Genomic DNA, 21,648 nt, shown 5'->3' on the forward strand with positions numbered 1-21,648 from the left:
GTGCAAAATTAAAAGAAAAAGCCATAGATGTCTTAGAGTTCCTTTGTACATCTGTGTTGTGTTTCATGATTCTGTGGGAATCCCCTTGTAAGTTGGGTTAGCACTTTACAATTTGTAATCTGGATTATTATAGTGAAATTTCATCATTGTTGTGATGGAGACTGGATGTAGGCTGCACTGCACTTAGCAGCTGAACCAGGATATATCTGGGTGTAATCTTCTACCTCTCTTCCTACTCAATTCTGTTTTTACTGTTCAGATGAAAAATAAAAAATGTCTCGTGTAAAGTGACAAGACAAAATGAAAATGTCTCGTGGCTAGGGACGAGCTAAAAACAGAAAAGTTTTCTCTAAGTCCAGCAAGTGTTAACAAGCAAAAAAGGGGGCTAAGATTCAACCCCCCTTCTCTTAGCCACTGAAACCATCAATGGTAAAAAGTTCAAGAAAAAAAACGCCACACAAACAGCGTTACCTTGTCTATGGAGCCTTTGCAATTGTGATTGCTTCATGCGACAACCTAAAAATAGCAAGAGGCGCTCCACGGGGAGGGACTAATCGCACCGAAGATATGTTGCATGGAGAATGGCGCGTTGCAGCGATTAGGAATGAGGACGGTGGCGCAGTCCATCGCACTCTGCAACAATCTCAGATAGTGGAGACTCACGCCAAACGGAGCTCGATGATAACTCCTGCCAACTCCTATTGGGCTGGACCTCAAAGCTCACTACAAAAAAAACCCTATTTATCCACCCTAAATCCTAACTCAGATTTCACTCCACTTTTTCACTTTACCCCTTTTTCACCACCACATATGTGCTGTTCATCTTCTCCACTCTTTTACTACAGTCGCATTACTAACCCTCCCTCATACGCCATCTCCGTCGCCGTCAACAACGCTGCTCAGCGCTGTCTCCGCCGCTTCATGCACATCACGACATTGTTGCCCAAACACGCGAGCACGCCGTCATCGCCCAGACTCGCAATCATGCTGTCATTGCCTAGACCCGTGAGCACGCCGTCATTGTCAACGATGCAAGTCAGCATCGCCACCGCTACATATGACGCACATCAATGTCGCCGCGGGGGCTCCTCCTCACCTGAAACCCGCGACGTCGTGCTGCCGCCTCCATTTTTCCATCGGGCCGCATCTCCACCTCCACGCCATGCCATCGCATCTACTCCTCGCCCGTCTCCACCGCCCAGCGCGTCCTCCTTCAACTCCGTCACGCCGTCGAACTGTATCACTCCAAAGGTTAGTAGATGTTCCTTTTTTGGTTCACTAGATGTTTCTTTTCTATTCCGAGGTTCGGAAACTAGGTAGAATGCTTCGTATGAGAGGTTTTTATTATTCGAGATTAGATGTTTATTATTCGAGATTAGATGTTTATTCAAAAGTGGATGTTTCTTTTATTAAGATTGGATGTTTCTTATCCCTGCATCGGCAACATGAACTACGTTCTGTGCGGCTCAATGTGATGGCAGCAAGGCGGCGGTCTGTGCGACGAGAATGGTGACGCACTGCAGCAGTGACGTGAAATGCGTGACGGACCACAGACACAACTCGTGTGAGAATTTCCTCTACTAGTGAGAACGGCGGTGCACCACGGAAGCAGCGACACAATCGTCTGTGCGGCGAGAACAATGGTGCACTGCAACAATAGCAAAGTCACAGTATGCACGAGAGAGAAGTGTTTAGAGTGCACTTAATTTATCAAATTCTTATTATTCAAAAATGTTATTAATGCCAATTAATCAGATTTTGATTTTGAAAAATGATTTAAAATTAATAAATATTAAATAAAATTATTTAAAATTAATTGATTTAGATATTGGTCTTTTTTTTATGATATATAATATAACAAAAAATGATATTTGTATATTAAAAATAGTCACTAAAATTAATTATTATGAATTTATGTATAAATATATATATATAGTTTAACTTTTTTAATATATATTATTTTATATTAATGACTAACTTTAATTTAATGACTAATTTAATGTACACATAATATAATTGATAATATAGATATCTAGCTAGTGTATGTGAAAATAGTGTGAGCTAGCATGTACAAGGTAGAAGGTACAAAGAGGGAACGTAAGTGAAGATAGTCAACTCAGCTAGAAATATTTTCATTAAATTAGATCCAAGTTGTCGTCGTCCCTGACGAAAAAACATGGAATGAAAGATGCAAGTATGCAACTGATTATTAGAATATACTATAGAAAAAATTTTCAAATGTGCATTGAAAATTCTTCAGAATATAGTAATAGAATTGGAGTGTGTGCATTGAGTTGGGCAGCTGGACTACAATGTCTAAGGATGAACAGTTTCATAATTAAATATGCACCTTTAATTTGTCGTGAAGCACATGCCTTTGATTTTTCCTAAAATTCTAAACATCAACTTTTATTTTCAATCGCTACTATTAGAATTTAGGTAGATTTTATGGTGTCTTTTTATTGTGGTATTTAAATTGTCTAACTTATTTTTATAAATAAAAAATAAAATGTATAAAATAAAAATAAAATATTTAAAATTTATTAAATATTATTTCTTTGTCTTTTTTAATAAATTAGACACCATATCTTAAACAACATAACATTTACTTAGAATTTATCATACTTTACTAACAACACATAAGTTTGATTTTGACATAAGATACAGTTATAAAATTAGATTTATGTGTTTGAATAATTTTTTAAATAATATTTAAAAAATAATTATTTTTATTAATATGACAACTAAATATTTGTATAAAATTATTTTATATTAAAAATATATAAAAATTAAATTCAAAGTATATTTAGTTTTAGAAAAGACAAAATACTTGTTTTGTTTGTGTTAATAATTGGGTTAAATATGAATTTTATCTCTAATATTTATAATCTATTTTTTAAATATTTTATTATCTTATTTAGTCTGTTATTTAAAATTAATTTTGTTTTTTTATTTTTTTATAATCATTTTTTTAAATATCAATAATAATCATAATGAAAAGTGTTAGAGGGTCAACAATTTTTATGTTTTGTAATTATCAATTGACCATTAATAATGAGAGATCACTCACTTTTTATTTGATGATTAAGTGCTAGCCACAAAATATAAAAGTTGCTGACCTCTATACTTTTTCAATCATAATTATAGTAGTTATAATAGTTGTTGTTATTTTTTTTTGATATTATAGTTGTTGTTATGTTTGAGAGTAAAAATGGTAAAAGAAATAAAAAATAATAATAAATAATAAGGGATTTAAAAAAATAATTTAATCATAAAAACAAAATTAAAATTTAACTAAAAAGTTATATAAGTAGAAAAACAATATTTTATCTGTGTTAAAAAATATAAATACAGATCAATCATATTAAGTATATACTAATTAAAATTAATTATCTAAATTAATTATTAATATAAAATATATATTAAAATATAAATGTATATTAAAAATAAATTAAATAATATATATATTTATTATTAGTGACCGATTTGAGGGATTAATTTTAAGGTTAAAAAACACGTTTTAACATAGATAATAGTAATTTATAACAATCTGCTTTAGATTAGAAGTAGTGATAAATTAAACAATGGTTTAAGCATCATTTCATGGAAGGTGGAAGATACACGTGATTGGACTTTGAAGGGATTGATTTTCATTTATGGATGAGTACTATATATTATTATAGCCAGTAATATATTTATGAGTTCTTCAATTCGCAGCGCAACACATGCTTCGTTCCACACCCACCACCCAGCTCATCAAAATCAAATCCATATTTCACCTTCTATCTTCAGGCTTCACCTAAAAATGCATTAACTCGTATATACTATTCTATATGTATCTAGCTGTATGATTGAAGAGAGAAAAATAGAGAGGGACATTCCACTTAATTAATTTGATTTGAGAAGATATCATAGTGCAAAATAAAGGGGCTAGCGGTCAATGCCACTCAAAAAGCAAAGGCAAAGAAATAAAAAAAAAAGGGAACAATGACACTACAATGAGAGACTCCCAAATCCCAATATCAATAATAAAAATATTATGTGTATAAAAAATAAACCATCAAATTGGTTATTGTATATATAAAATTGTGATTAAGTGTTTAGTTTTGTATGTACCTACTATTTTAATTAAATAATGTTTACCCATAGACTTATAGACTTGAATGAATGATAGATTAATAATTTAATAGTAAATTATTTCTTTATATAATGTGATGCATATCTGAAGTAAATCACCACCTGCATCATCAACAAAATTGATTAATCGACTATGAACATCTGTCATTTTCACTAAAATAGTTTAAATGATATTAGATCATTGACCGAATATACTTGAAAATAAATTAACAAAAAAGATTGTAAACAAATACTCTAAAGTTACTAATAATTTAGAATATATATAAAAGTAAAATATTGTTAATGTTTATATTAAAAAAGTTTCAATGAAAATGTTATTTTGTAAAAACTTGGAAAAAAAAAGATTGATAGGCTCAGATACCAAACAAACATAAAGCTTGATAATTTAAAGTGGCATGAAGTATATTGAAGTCTTCACTTGAGTGATTGAGTTTGAGGTCATCACTCTCAACCAACATAAGAGAAGAGACATAACACAAGAACCAAGCACAGAAACACTCAGTGTGGTGGTCACTACTCAAGAGCTCACCTGAGACTTTGATTTCTTCTCACAAAACAGGTTCTTAGTCTATATCCATTAGTAGTCTCACTATGTTGTCCATTTCTTTTTCTTTGATTTTTAATGATATTGTCTTGTAATTTCTTTTTATAATTTAGAACTGATGATTAGTAACTTGCTGCATAATTAGTTCCTTCAAAATGCATTAATTACTTTTCAATTTGTTGTTCTTAATTATATTGAGATCTAATGCAAGATCTCCTCAATGTTTTTTCTTTTCTTTTTTTTCCATATCAAGTAATTTCCTTTCTGATATGTTATGTTCACCACACACATAAAGGCTCTGTTTGGTTAAATGGTCTACTAAAGTTTATTAAAGATCAATTATCAACTGATATATTTTTTCCTCACCTTTTTATTTTTTCTTTGCTTTATTTTCCTTCTTTTTTTCTTCATGTCTTCTATAGTATACCAATAAGTCAGACTCAGTGCTACTGCTGAATATATAATGCCCTTGAAAGTTTGTTCCTTGTGGGGTAAATGTTTCTGCCATAATTGAATATCTTTAATCTAACTTTTGTCCGTGATGTAACAGCCCATTTTATTTGGTGTGACAGTGTTTGTATTTGTATATATTAAATAAGTGATTTTAAAAGGTGAACATTATTGGATATATATAACACAAAGTCTTGACTCCATTTATTATAATATATATATATATATATATATATATATATATATATATATATATATATATATATATATATCACTCATTTAAGCTGTGTTTAACTAGCCAATATTTTAGGATGAAAATATTGAAACAAAGATAAGATATTTATTTCATTTTTTGTTTTTACTATTTTTACTTATCTTTATACAAGAATATAATACTATATTTACTTCCATATCTGTTTCTTCCTTTAGATAACTTTATATTTCTCAATCAATCATACTAGATATATAAAAAATTAACTATTAAATTAATTATTCATACAAAATATATATTATAATATAAAATATAAATTAAAAATAAATTAAATTACACATATATTAATTATTTTTGTGTACATAATATTTAATTTTTTTTATCGAAAATATTATTTATACACTAAAATTAATTACTTATTTTTAATGTATATTTTATATTCTAACATATATTTTATCAATTCCGTTATGTTACCAACAGCATTTTTGTTGATTTTTGCCAATTGTTATTTATGGCTATGTTTAATAAAAGTGTCTTTGTAAATGTGTCTAATAAAAATGTTTTTTTTATAGCTGTGTCTAATAGAAGTATCTTTATAGATGTATTTCTTGAATGTGTCTCCTTATATATGTGTTTAAAATATAATAATTAATTATTGTTAATAATAAATTAATAGATAATATATTAGTACCCTATATTTTATACTAATAACTATTTTTGGTAGTTAATTTTAGAGTACACTTACCATAATCATGTTTTTTTATTCATATAGCTGGCTTCATCTACTGAAATAAAACTAGAACTGTCATTCTTGTTGTTTCTATTTTAAAGTGATCTTTTTTCTCCACTGCTATAGGGACCATAGAAAGTGAGAAGTTTGGTTAATTGCATCAAGATGGCAACTACTGCTGCTACTGAAACCGGTTCAACATTCCCATTATCCGAAACAGAATATGAGATGGTGAAACATGTAATCGATGTTAGAGTCCTTCAAGACTTGAAGCTATCAGAGTGCAGCATCTACAATGTCCCTTGCAACCTTAGGAAGGTGAATCAAGAAGCTTACACCCCTGAGATGATTTCCATTGGTCCCATCCACTTCAACAAAGAAAGACTGAAGCCAATGCAAGAGCACAAGCAGAGGTACTTCCACTTCTTCTGGCACCGCGTCTCCAACGAACAAGCCATGAAGAAATACAAAGAGTTTCTCGAAAGCAATGAAGAAACCATCCGCCAGCGCTACGCGCACAAGTTCCCGGAGATCAGCAAGGAGAAGTTCGTGGACATGATGCTTCTAGATGCGGTGTTCATAATGGAGTTGCTTCTGAGGAACAGTTGTTGGAAGCTGGATAGATCGAAACACGAGAGAGAGTACCGTGCAACGAAATCATTCAAGAGCGATCACAGTGATGATTACATTGTGACACAGTCTTGGGTTAACAGGAACATAACAAGGGACTTGATTCTTCTTGAGAACCAGATTCCGTTCTTTGTGGTGAACAAGCTTTACGATGATGTTGTTGTCCCTAATGATAGGAACAGAGAAATGACAGAGCACTATAGTTGCTTTGTTGAACTTGCGATTCATTACTTTGCTTTCTATGATACTCAGATGTCTTCTTGTGAAGAGACCAAGAGGTTATTGGAGAGGAATCAATCTAAGAAGAAAAAGGATAGCCTCAATGGATCCTTTCTTGGTTCTAGAAAGAAGGCTAATACTAAGTCCATGGACAGAGACAATGGCTACAGCAACCCCAAGCACTTCACTGATTTGATCAGGTACGTTTTCTTCTTAACTAGTTCAGAATAGTTTAACCGTTAAATGGAGAAATGCATTATCTGTCAAGTATGGAAAAATTTTGTCACAATTATTACATCTCCAGAAAATAAAATCTTTAAAGTAAAATTATATGTTAGATGTACACTAAAATTAATTACTAAAATTAAATTTTGGTATAAAATATAAATTAAAATATAAAATATATATCAAAAATAAATTAAATTAATATATATATTTATACACAAATTTATATTAAATGATTTTGACTATTAATTTTAGTATAAAAGTAATATTTTTGTTTATCATGGAGCTCACTCTTTAGGAAGTTGGAACATGTATAATTTATAAGCACTACAGTACACACTAAATCTTTAATGAGAAGATATCTTTAAAGATATGTATGTAGCGCAGAATTTTAAATGTATTAAGTATATTGGTGTTTTAATCATTTTAATAGTCAGATCTCAATTATAAAAAATATATATAATATATATTAATTAAAATTAATAGTTATAATTGAAATACCAATATTTTAGGTACATTTAAAAACTTTTTATGTATATAGTTTTTTTGAGCAAATTTGCTATGTGTATATCATGAATAATCAATCACTAAAATAATCAAATATGTTAGTAAAATAATTAAATTTATAATAGACGAATAACCAAATTTATTTACACCGTAGTATAATAAAAATTTTTGTGAGATACTAAATACGCTATTTTTATATGTAGCGATCTATTGATGATTAATTTTTTATGTACACTTAACATAATTGATTTTAAGGTACATTAAAAAAATAATTGTGTTAAATGCACATTAAAATTAATTATTAATATAAGATACATATTGAAATAATATATATTAAAAATAATACATATTAAAATAATATATATTAAAAATAAGTTAAATTATATTTATTTATACACAAATATGTAGTGATTGATTTGATAATTGCTTTTTTTTTATTTGCAAATAACATTTTTATTAAAAAATAATAAGAGATGTATATCTACTGCTTATATATAAGTAAAATGATTTTATTTTGGACAAGATTTTTCTAATTTTTTATTTATTGGAAAAATAATTTCTCTAAAGTTGAGGGACAATGTAATTTTGTAGCAAGGTGATTGAACAATAAAAATTTATCATCAGGTACTTCTACCTTCCGGACAAAGAAATTGAAGAGAGTGGTTGCCCAGAGAGTGTTCTAAGAACAGCAACAAAGCTCCAAGACTCTGGGATAACCTTCGAGAAAGTTCTCAACAGAAGGTTGCTACACATAACCTTCGAGAAGAAACCAATCCTGAGTTCATTCCTCTGCCTTGGATGCTTACCATACATGAATCACGTGAAGGCACGGTTTCGGATACCGCAGTTGAAGGTTGACCACACAACAGAATGCATCCTTCGGAACCTGATCGCGTTCGAGCAGTGCCACTACCCTGAAGAGCCGTACATATGCAACTACGTGTCACTCATTGATTCGCTGATCCACACGCAGGTGGACGTGGAGTTGCTGGTTGAGAAGGAAGTGATCGTGCACGAGCTTGGAAGCGACAAGGAAGTTGCGACTCTTGTGAATGGTCTGTGCAGGCATGTTGTGGCCAACACGACATGTTACTATGGTGTCATAAATGATCTCAACAAGCATTATCAGAACGCTTGGAACCGTACAATGGCTGCCTTGTGGTTGGTGTATTTTAGAGATCCATGGAGAGCAAGCTCCACCGTCGTTGGGATTGCTGTCCTTGTTTTTGCTGTCTTCAACTTCCTCCGGGTTCTTAATTATTTCGTTAAGAGTGATGGTAAGTAATGAACAAAATTTATTATTTTTTATTCGGTTATTTTTAAATTTTAATAATATAAAAATAAGGCCTTGTTCTAAAATGTAGATTAATAATAAAAAAATAGCGTTGCCTTTTTAAGATTTTTCTTTTGTTAACGAAGACTGAGTTTGGATTATATATTACAGAGATAATAATGTGACTATTGTGTTTGGAAAGTATAGAAGTAGAATTATCTTTAGAATTGAATTTTTTTCTTACTTTAAAACATAAAAAATACATAAATTTAAACTCTTTTGAAAATTTTAATTCTCATTTTCAAGACAAAAATAAATCAAATCAAATAGGTCTACTGATTTTGTAAATCCAACTTAATAAAATTTGTATTTGAAGTTAAAATATCTAAATCCACCTTAACATAATTTGATTTTTCAAATATACCCATTTTTTTTTCTTTTTCTCATCCGATCCCTCTTATTGAGGCTAGAGGGCAACATAGTAGTATTATATATATTTCAACCATTTCTTTTTCATTTAATTTTTTTGTTTCAAATTTAAGAATTGGTGTGAGAATTCTCTCTAGAATTCAATTCAATTCCATTTTATTAAAGCTTTCAAAGGCACTTTATATGTTCTATTTTTGTGCATATCTTATATGTACATAAAAAATCAGTCAATAAATTAGTTATTTATATAAAATACATATTAAAATATAAAATATATCTTAAAAATAATTAATAACATACTTAGTTAATTTCTATTTTTCTGCATATCTCTTTCTATATATTTTTTATTTTTGATATTAGAAATTACTAATAAAAAACGAGAGAATATAAAAAGAAAACAATATACATAAAAAATGCTAGTTATTTTATTATGCGTATGTCCTGAATTGTAATATAACCATGTTGTCTAGTTGAAAATTTTTTAGATATTTAGAGAGAAATTAGTGCTCTTATTTTAATAATCCATTAATTGTCTTTTACGCTAACATTATAGATCTATTATTATTTTTAATTTAAATTTAAAAATATTAATAAAATAAAAACTACCTTCAAACTAACTCACATTGCTGAGATGAAACAACAAAACAAGTGTGGGTTTATTTGATCTTGAAACACACAAGAACATACACATATGGATTATTATATTTTGCATCTCTATGAGTGTTAGTTACTTAATTAGTTATATATATTGGCAAAAAAACTTTTTAAGTATGCCATAAAAGAAACTTGAATTTGACGTACAAAATTGATCGTTTAAAAGTAGTTATAAAATATTATGTTGTTCAAGTTGGTGATTACGTCATCTTTATGTGGTGATGCATGATAGTTTAAAAATGTTAAATAATTTAATACATTTATTAAAAATTATTTAATATAATATATATTTATATTTTAACTATTATTTATATGAAAATATTGATATGAGTAATCACGTTAAAATTTATGTGAAATTGAATAAGCTTGCAATGTAAAATAATAGATGTAAGCACATCTCGCTAGCTTGCTCCCAACACATTATATTAATATCAAATATAGCACATTATTCTTATAAGATAATCGATTTATGCCTTGACACATCTTTAGTCAAGTGAAATTCATGTATGATATGTGCCACCAACAGTTGGTAAACGATATAGAGAACACTAGTTTTTTTTCGTATAAAAGATTTTATTGATAGTTATAAAATTAACTCAATTTTTTTTGAAATAATTAAATTTTAATAAACATTAGTATTTTTTAAATTATATACAATAAATATTTGAAGAAAAAGGATAAAAATATAAATTAAAAAGATAAGTGATAAAAATTTAAAATTAAATAAAAAATTAAAAATATAGGTATAAAATAACAATATAATTTTTATATGAATAGTATTGTGGGATATTTTTTAATTATATTTAATATATTTTTATAATTTTATGAATTTATTTGAATTATATTATTTTATTAATTTTATTTTTTATAGAATAGGAAGATAGAGAAAAATAGAAAATGAGAGAAAAAAGAGAGAGAAGGATAAAGAAAAAGGAGAGAGGGAGTTTGTTAATTTTGGAGGAAAAAATTTATTTTAATTGTAATGAAAAATATCTCGTGACATATTTTGGTTTAATTTGTCAAATTATTAGTAATATAAAATATATATTATAAATTATATATATAGTAGGAAGGGGAGAGAGAAATAGACAAGGATTAGTAATATAAAAAATTTTGGTTTAATTTGTCAAATTATTAGTAATATAAAAAATTTCATCTCAATTTTAATGAAAGAATATCATTGATACATTTTGGTTGTTAAATTAGTAATATAATAATATAGTTAGTTATATTTCAATTATAATTATAATTATAATTATAATTAAAAAATATCATGTTGCATATTTTAATTGTAAAATTTGTAATTAGTTATTGATAATGATATAGAAAATAAATAGAGTGGGTGAAAGAACGAGAGAGCTAGAGAAAGGGAGAGAGAGGATGAGAGAACTCTTAATTTTGGAGAAAAATATTTAATATCAATTGTAATGAGAGATTGACATGTGTCATATTTTGGTTGTAAAATTAGTAATATACTAGTTGTTTTTGTCATGACATTATATATTATAGCATAAAAGATTTATAGAATTAAACTACTTTTATAAAACGATTGCAGGGACAAAAGTTTTCGTCGACTAAGAAGAACAGTATCTTCGTAAATAAAAAAATAAATAATAAACTTTTTAGTTATTATTTAATTTGTATGTGAAAGAGTTTAATTTTTTACTAATAATTAATTTTAACATTCATTACGAAAGAAGTTAATGTATATATTTTTATATTTAATTAGGTGTTAAGTCTATTACATAAATAAAAATAATTAATTTCCATACTTGCTATTTAAAAATAATATTATATATATATATATATAAAATTAGATATTAGAATAAAAAAATTTATATTGATAGTTATAAATTAACACAAAATTAATTTTTTTGAAACAATTGAATCTTGACTCTAATTAGTAATTATTAATCACAACATTAGTATTTTCTATAAATTATATGTAATAAATATTTAAAGAAAGAGAAATAAAAATTCGTTTAGAACCATAAATGGTAAAAATTTAAAACTAAATAAAAAATAAAAAAATATGCATAATATAATAATAATAATAATAATAATAATAATAATATATTTTTATGTGAATAATATTGTGTGATTATTTTTAATTATATTTAATTATAAAATTTAATATATATGTTTTATAATCTTATGAAAAATTATATAATTTTATTTTTTTGTAGCATATAAGGTAGAAAGAAATAAAGAATAAAAAAGATAAAAAAAGGATAAAAAAAAAGAAACAGAGATAGTTTTTTAATTTTGGAGATAAAAATTTTATATTAATTATAATAAAAGAATATCTATGATATATTTTAGTTTGTCAAATTAATAATATATATATATATATATATATATATATATATATATATATATATATATATAGTGAGAAGGATAGAGAGAAATAGAGAATGAGAGAGAGGTAGATAAGAGAATATAATGGAGGAAGAGAATTTATTAATTTTAGAAAAAAAAATTTTATCTTAATTTTAATGAGTGTATTATGTAATATATTTTAATTGTTAAATTAGTAATATAATATAGCTATATTTCAATTTCAATTTTAATTACAATTAAAGAATGTCATATTGTACCTTTTAATTATCAAATTTATAATTAGTCATTGATAATGATATATAAGAGAGAAAGAGAGAGAGAGAAAGTGAAAAAATGAGAGAGATAGAGAAAAAAGAGAAAGGAGGAGAGAATTCTTTAATTTTAAAGAAAAAATTTTGATTTTAATTACAATAAGAGAGTGGCATGTGGCACATTTTAATTGTAAAATTAATAATATATAATAAATAATAAATTTATTAATCAAGTATGTCTTTTTTGTAAATAAAAAAAAATAAATGAGGTTGTTAACTATTGACTAAAAAAATAATCATTAGTCATATAAGATTTTTTCATTTTCTAATTGATTGTGATACTCTTTGAATTTAATATTAATGCTGTAGCAGTATAAAATAATATTTTATATTAACTAAATTATTTTAGCTAATCATAATAATATATACAAAGATAAAGTGACGTGAAGTTCCTATCATGCATGCAAATATATAAAATAAGTGATCAAGGTCCCGTGCTTTGCTTTGCTTTTGATTTTTGAAGGGTGATTTTCATTATTGAAGCACTAACATTAACTTTACAGATATATGTTATGTCACCGGCAGTAACGGATCCAGAAAATTTTGATAGTGGGGGCGAAATATATATAACATGATAATAATTTTTATAATAAAAATATTGTGGTTACATAAAAAATTAACTATCAAATTATCTACTATAAATTTATGTATAAATACATATATTGTTTAATTTATTTTTAATATGTATTTTGTATTTCAAAATTTGTATTTTAAGATTTATTTTGTACAAGTGATTATTTTGTATATACATAGGATAATTGTTGTTATAATTATATTTTGTTATTGTAAAATATGATTAAATTTTAAAATATTTAGTTATAAATTAAAATACTAAAATAGTAATTTAAATAGTAATGTATAATTTAAAATTTAATTTTTTATGTTTTATATGTCGTTAAATAATTATTTAAAACTCAACTTTCATACAATTAGCACTTGATGATATTTATAGTTGAAGAAGTTTATTCAATTAGTGAAGTTATTATAAAAAAACTAAAGCTAATTTTAAAAGAAGAAATACAAATGGATAAATAATATTCTTTCGAGTCAATTTTTAAGAAAGAACACCAATCTTATTTAAATTTGAAAATTGATCATTATATTGAACATCTAATATGAAATTCTCAAATTGACTATTAAGTGTCGAAAGTTAAATAAAAAATTATTGTGGGGTCAAATTTAATAATTTAGTGGGGGCAAATAAATATTATTATTATATACTACTCAATAAAATTCCAAATTGTAATGGGGGCGTTTGCCCCCACACCCGTAAGAATAGATCCGTCCCTGGTCACCGGGCCACGAAAAAACCTACAATTTTATGACGAAGGTAGAAGAATATTTCGAACCAAAAGGAAAGGGGAAAAAAGTAGATGAATACTGTCTCGGAATAAGGTTTTTTTTTTTTTTTCCTAACGGTATTTTTCGGTTTAGTAAGTTAAAAATTAATTTGATGTGAATCGGAATTTTATTTTAAAATGTGTCATTGACTAATAAATTATTGTATATATAAAATAAAATTTAAATTTTTAATATTTATTTAAATAAATTAATAAATTAACTATTAATCTAACTCAAATTGATTAAATAAAAAATTTATATTAAATGATTTGACGATGTATTATCTAGCTAGATATGATAAAACTTGCTAACGGAGATAAATACATGCAGTTCAATTTAGAATATTTGTTAAAATTATTATTTAAAATTTTAATATATTCATTACGTATTTGTTAAAAAAATAAAAAAATAACATTCACATAGTAGACATCCTAAATACAATTATACGAGATCGAGGATTTAAAATAAAAAAATTTTTAGTGTCTCACGATATTTTTCAGTTCGACAAATCAAAAATTAATAGATTATAGATTTAAGTTTTATTTAATAATTTATTGTTAATAAATAAATGAGTTACTACATATATAAAATAAAATTTAAACTTCTAATATTTATTTAAACAGATAAATGAATTGACCATTTCATTAACTCAAATTAATTTAAAATAAAAATAATAATCTTGTGGTGACAAATATATTTCCATCACCTGGATGGAGACGAAAAAAAAGAAAAAGGAGTGACATATGTTCATCAATAATTTTTTTATCGTCTAGTTTGACAAACTAAATTAATATGCTGTAAAGTTAAATAAAAGGAGTGACATATGTTCATCAATAATTTTTTTTATCGTCTAGTTTGACAAACTAAATTAATATACTGTAAAGTTAAATTTTATTTAAGAGTTTATTGTTAGTTAATAAATTATTATATATATAAAATAAAAATTAAACTTCTAATATTTACTATGAACAAAAATGCTAATCATTCGATCAATTGGATATACTTGGTACTTACATTAATAATTAAGGGTAGTGAAAAGTAGAAACCTGCACTGTAAAAAAATATTGAATATGGTCGGATTTATCGTCACACATTAATATTGACTTTATTATCGACAGTTTAGATGTTAAATTCGTCAGGTCAAACTGTTATCGGCAGATTTTCTTTTTCGACGATAAATTTTTTGGTAATAATTGAAGGAAAAATAGAAAAAATAGACGCGAAATTTAGTGTGGGATTTACCAGTAGAAATTTTTGTCGATAAACCCAATTAGTGGAACACTGTGTTTTGGTGACCCGCAATACAAATCTGACCGTAAACTTGCCCTAAATTCAAAACGTGAACCTCCTCCTTCATTTTCGAAACACACACACTCTCTCTCTCTCTCTCTCTCTTTTCTTCTCTCTTTCTCTCTACCTCTGACAGTCCTTCTGTCCACCCTCTGCCAGCATCGGCTACCTGCATTCTTCTCCAAAAACTTCATGAACTCATCGTGATCCTGTTTTGTTGTCTGAAATGGAGCTTCTCTCTTTGTTTCTGTCGCTACTGCTGCACTTTCTATCGCCGGAGCTGCGTCTCTCCTCCTTCTTTTAGGTAGGTTGTCCTCATCCCTCTCCCTATTCCATCCTCGTTTTTACTTCATTTTCAATAAAAAAAAACCGTAACCCCTTTTTGAATCCTTATTCTAATCCCGTTTTTACTTTCTTCAGTTAATTTTATTTTATTAATGTGTGTTTATGTTTCTTTATTATTATCATAATAAATTTTATTTTAGTGTTCTTATTCATTAACCTAAAATTATTTTAAATAAGTTGTTTGTGTGCTGTAATTTTTTAGGCAACTTATCATTTTAATATTCATGTTGCTATTGAGTTATTTTAGACAGGATAATTTTTTGTCATTTTTGTTAACTATTTGCTTATTAGATTATTCTAGTTTTGTGTTAAGTTATTTTGGTTTGTTTCTAAGTATTATATAGGTATTATCAAATTAAATATTGAACCATATGTTGAAGATGAGGATACTGATGAGTTGTGATACGTTCAGATGAATGGTATGTAATAATATTAAATATGTTAATTTTTTTAGTTCAATTGACAATTAAAATTTTGAATATAAAAAAATATATGAATGATTTTTTGTTGTTATTGAATTATATGTCATTTATGTGAAAAAAGTTGAATTGATATTATTTTACTGACAGAATTAAATAAATTGTTGATAATTTATTTCTATTCATACTATTTTAAAAAAGGTTCAGGTTACTTTAATTTAAAATTTAAAAAATAAAAATCACCTAATTTAGACAAATAAATTGAATGAATTGACAAATATGAGCTTGCTATTTTCTTTTTTTTTTTAATGACATAATTTGATGTTGTTGTTATAGTAATTAACATTGAACATCAATTTATTCTACATTTGAATGTGGTCACCATTAGATCTTGAAACACTACTTGATTAGTGACTTCCTCATTTTTAGAAGAGCAATTGTCTATGAGTAATTATTACAAAGTTAGTAAATTAGATATAGGACAAAGAATTAAATTAAAAAATATATATTTATGATGCTTTATAATTATTTTAACCCTGATACATATAATTCATACTATTACTTAATAGAGAGCGAGCTAATGAGAGAAATAAAGCTTTGTTGGGTTGAAAATAAATAAAATGAAAGTTCTGTCTTATCTTTTTTATATTAGAATACAAGTGAGATTTAGTATTGTTATTTGGATGTTAATAGGGTTGCACATGGATTGATACTATTTGCATATCCGCGGTAATTATTCGTATCTGATTTGAATTTGGCGGATATTATCCGATCCGTACTATGATAGGATCGATTGCGGATTTAGTAGTGATATTCGCAGATCCGATCCGCATATTCGCACATCTCATATAAATAGCATAGGTTAATAAAGTAAATCATAATGTGATATGAATTTTAGTGTGTTATTTTATGAATTTTATGATATCTTGTTTTTAATTTTTTATGTTGTATTTCAACTTAAAATAATTAAACTTAAATCTTGTGTTATTATTTTGTTTTTGTTATTTAAGAGAACTTTTATATTGATAATATTTTAGAAATAAATAGGCTTAAACAGGTGAAAAATAAATTTTTTGGATATTTTTTTGTAAAAACAGCCAAACAGAATCTTAAAATAGGTTTTTGAATTATGCGGATATACCCGATATCCGATCTGACCTAAAAAAATGCGGATATCGTATCTGATCCGATCCGATCCGATGGGTGCAGTGCAGAACGGATAGAATTTTAGACTATATCCGATCCGATTCGACCCGTGTGCAGCCCTAGTTGTTAAGATTGTAAAAAAAAATGTTACCATCTAAAGAAGTTTTATCATTCAAATTTAAAAAAGAAATTAAATTTAAATTTATCGTCGGATTTACTAAAGCATTAATGCGACGGTAATAAACTCAAGAATTTTGTCAAATAAAAATCTATATCTGCCACTAAATTCATCGGTAATTAATAACAAATAAAAAAATTTATTAATAAATAATTACCAACAAAATTTATAACATTAAATTTATTTTGTCACTAAATCTAATAGTAAACATATTACCATTAGATTTTTTAATAAATTCGCCAATAAATCTAACTCTATTCGATAATTTTGTTGTAGTGCTGTGTTTATATGGAATGGGTCCTTGTATTGAATACGCCTGTCAATAGCCGTGGGGCCTTAGCTTATCCCGTTGAGATTTCAACAGTGAAAGATAGGAGGAGGCACCCTAGCGTTTTTTGTTTTGCTGTGAACTCCTTTTTTTAGTTTTTCTTATGATCTTATATTAATTTTCTTTTCAATAATAACCTAAATTTAGATTTTAAATTATAAAAATTTTGATATTATATTATTATATTATTTTTTAATTTTAAATTAATAAAAAATATATAAATAATTATATTTTTAATATTTTTAATTATTACTTTTTCTCCGAAAAGAAAGGGGTCAAATTCCCTTTTGTAACATCATCAAAAAAAGAAAAAAAGGTAGGTGCAGCAAATAAAAAAGATATAATTTCTCTAGGGTAAGATGACAGTAATGGACTAATGGGCCTCCCTTCAGCAGTCATCGCCATTGAAAGGGAAACGACAAACCTTTCTAGATGCTTGTACATAGAAAAATAATGTTGTATTTACATGATTTGTTTATTTATAAGTGTTATTAACATGAGTTTTTTAATACCGAAAACTAAAAATACAAATATAATTAATATATGTTTGCATTTTCATATAAAATATTATTATTCAGGTATTTTTATATTAGTTTAAATATTTTAGAAAAATAATTTTAAGGAATATTATTCGAACTTCGATCATCAAAAAATCTAAAAAATACTTAAAAATATAATTATTTATATTTCTTTTATTATTAATTTAATTTTTTTTAAAATGATTTCATAACTGAGAGACAAAAAGTGTATTTCTAGAAAAAAAATCTATTCCTAATATACAAAAAGTTTTAACAAAGATTTTAATTAAAGAATTATAAAAAAATTAAATTTAAAATTTCATTTTATATATTGTGTTTTTATTAAAATAAAAAAAAACTATTAACAATAACCTTATCTTATACCCTAAAGATGGTTAAACCCAAACTTTTATAACAAATTAAATAAAAATCTTAAACTTGGATGGAACACACTATTGTTTCAAGTTTCAACCTTGAAGGACCAAATGCACATTTAAATAAAGCTCGGTTTTAGATAGGCTTATCAGTAGTGCAAGTTGTTTCAGGTTTATCATCATCATCGACACCTATAATTATTGGAGAAAATGGTCCCTTCAATTCCAAATCATTAGGTCCCGCGATTTGATGAGTACACTGATGATGCTGTATATTCTGGCTTTTTATGTTATTTTAATTTGATTATTTTTATTCCAGTTTATATATCTGTGGCTGTATGTAAGGTAGGGATGGCATCTTGATTGTAACGTGTTAACCATGCACCTCATGAAAAAAATAAACACACACACGTATATCATTTCTAACGATGAATATTGTTTATAAATTAATTAATTAAAGATTAATAAGATAAGTATATGTTGAAAAGAATTGTGAGATAAATTTATAGAGAAAAAGAAATACTAATATGTTTTGTTAAAAAAATTATTTCATTTTTAAAAATCGACGTCATAGTTTATTTTATTTTAGAGTAATAATAGTTAACGAACTCTTTTCGGTCAATATTAACTAATTTTTTAAAATTATTTTATATTTTAAATAATAATTTTTTAACCATACATTTTAAATTATAAATTCTAAAATTTAAAATCGGTTGATGTTGAAACTAATAATTTTCCATAATTTTTTCTTTATTTTATTTGTTGAGGGTTGCCCTTTGCTCTAATTTTAAAGTGGTATTTAGTTAATAACAGTGACTACTCATGTATAAAGATATTTTTATACAAAAATAATAGTTAAATTATTGGCAATATTGTATTAAGTAATTAAAAAATAATTAAAAGTTTTAGTTTACTTTTTAAATTATTTTCTTAATTTTTAATGAAAAATTTTGATTTTTTATTTTTTAACATTCTTAAAAAATAATATATATTTAAATTTTTATTTATTTAAATATTAATAAGAACATAATTAGATGGTAAGTTAAAATTCCTAATCACAACTCTAAATAATTTTGTTAAACATATTAGATTATTTAATAATTTTTAAATAATTTTTTACATGTATTTATCTTTAATAATAGTTTTATGAGAAATATTAGACGCCAATACTTTTTGATAATATTGGTCAATATTTTATTTTTATATTATTAAGATTTAAAATTTAATTTGCAAAACAACAATAGTGGCTTTAGACAAAGCGGTAGAGCCATATTTTGTGTGTGGTATCTGCAGTGGACCAGGCAATGAATCCTTTGTATATAGCAACGGTTTTTCTTCTACAGTTTTTTTTTTTTACTAAAGATAAAAATATTTAAATTCGCGACCTCTTACATGAGTACGGAGAGACATTTGACTAATAATGTTTCATTATTTAATTTGTTGCAAGTAGCTAGCAATTTCACTTGGAAACAAATTATATATTTAAAACTTCTCTGATCTTTATTATTATGATTCCCATGATGGAAAAGAAACATCCATGCATAGTGATGGTTCCTTCCCCTGGTCTCAGCCATTTGATTCCACTTGTTGAGTTTGCAAAGATGCTTGTTCATGATGATGATGAGTTAAATGTGAGGTTCATAGTTCCAACACTTTCTTCTTCTTCTTCTTCTTCCATGAATTCCATTCTTAACAACTCTGATCTCCCACCAAACATAACCTTCACTGTTCTTCCCCAAGTCAACGTTGAAGACCTTCCTGTGAAGTCTCAAACTTCAACTCAAATACGCTTTGCAGTGAAGCATTCTCTTCCACTCATCCATCAACAACTTACCTCATTCATGAGTTCCACTACTCATCACATAGTTGCTCTTGTCTTCAGCATCTTTGCAACCGATGTTCTTGATCTTGCCAAGGAATTCAATCTCTTAACCTATGTTTTCTTTGCCTCTGGAGCTTCAGTTCTATCATTCTGTCTTTATCTTCCATATCTTGATCAAACCGTTTTCTCTACTACTAATAATACTATGTCCTTAACAGAAACTGTGAATTTCCCAGGTTGTGTTGTCCCTTTTCAGATCAAGGATCTCCCTGACCCAGTTCTTTATGAGAGATCAAGTGAAGTCTACAAATCATTTCTCAATGTATGCAGAACACACTCTCTGGTTGATGGTGCCATAGTGAACACCTTCACACATTTGGAATCAGAAGCCATTGCAGCCATACAACAACAAAGAGAAGCCAATGATAGAAACACTGATAAAGTTCCTCCTTTTGTTTACCCAATTGGACCAATCATTCAAAGTGAGACAAGTAATGAGGTAAACAGGTTAGAGTGTTTAACATGGTTGGATAATCAGCCACCAAGATCAGTGTTGTATATCTGTTTTGGAAGTGGTGGAACATTTTCTCAAGAGCAACTCAATGAGATTGCATTTGGGTTGGAAATGAGTGGACACAAGTTCTTGTGGGTTGTGAGAGCTCCAAATGAATATGGTGGAGGTGCTTATCTTGATGAACAAAAAGAGGATCCATTACACCATTTACCATCAGGTTTTGTAGACAGAACCAAAGGAGAAGGCTTGGTGGTTCCATCATGGGCCCCACAAGTTGAGATCCTTGGTCATGGATCCACAAGTGCTTTCTTGAGTCATTGCGGTTGGAACTCAATTCTAGAGAGTGTTGTCCATGGTGTTCCCATGATTGCATGGCCATTGTTTGCTGAGCAGAGAATGAATGCAGTGTTGCTCAAAGAGGTGCTTAAAGTGGCACTCATGCCAGAGAAGGTTGTTGATAATGATGGAGATGGGATAGTGAAAAGAGAGGAAATTGCAAGAGTTATAAAGAGAATGATGGAGGAGAATGAAGAAGGTTTGAAAATTAGAAAGAGAATCGAACACTTGAGTGATGCTGCTGCTGCTGCACTCACTCAAAATGGTTCATCTACTAAGGCATTCTCTACTCTTAAACAGAAATGGAAAATTGTTTAATGACATTTATGTGGTGTAATATTATTCTATAAATGAATAATGTATGTAACTTGTCAAAA

At 27.0% G+C, this 21,648-nt stretch overlaps 2 protein-coding genes across 2 annotated transcripts; both read left to right on the top strand.

Annotated features, from left to right (window-relative positions):
* Positions 1–4,453: 4,453 nt before the first annotated feature.
* On the top strand, positions 4,454–9,127 carry LOC112735467 (UPF0481 protein At3g47200). The gene is made up of 3 exons (XM_025785005.3): positions 4,454–4,696; positions 6,199–7,121; positions 8,278–9,127. Exons 2-3 carry the CDS (start codon positions 6,238–6,240, stop codon positions 8,936–8,938), a joined length of 1,545 nt encoding a protein of 514 aa, XP_025640790.1. The 5' UTR covers positions 4,454–4,696; positions 6,199–6,237; the 3' UTR covers positions 8,939–9,127.
* A 10,690-nt stretch (positions 9,128–19,817) lies between these two features.
* On the top strand, positions 19,818–21,648 carry LOC112735473 (hydroquinone glucosyltransferase). Its single transcript, XM_025785010.3, has one exon. The coding sequence runs from the start codon at positions 20,108–20,110 to the stop codon at positions 21,587–21,589; it is 1,482 nt and encodes a 493-aa protein (XP_025640795.1). The 5' UTR covers positions 19,818–20,107; the 3' UTR covers positions 21,590–21,648.

This window comes from Arachis hypogaea, chromosome 2, assembly GCF_003086295.3.
Source record: "Arachis hypogaea cultivar Tifrunner chromosome 2, arahy.Tifrunner.gnm2.J5K5, whole genome shotgun sequence".
NCBI classification, from domain to species: domain Eukaryota; kingdom Viridiplantae; phylum Streptophyta; class Magnoliopsida; order Fabales; family Fabaceae; genus Arachis; species Arachis hypogaea.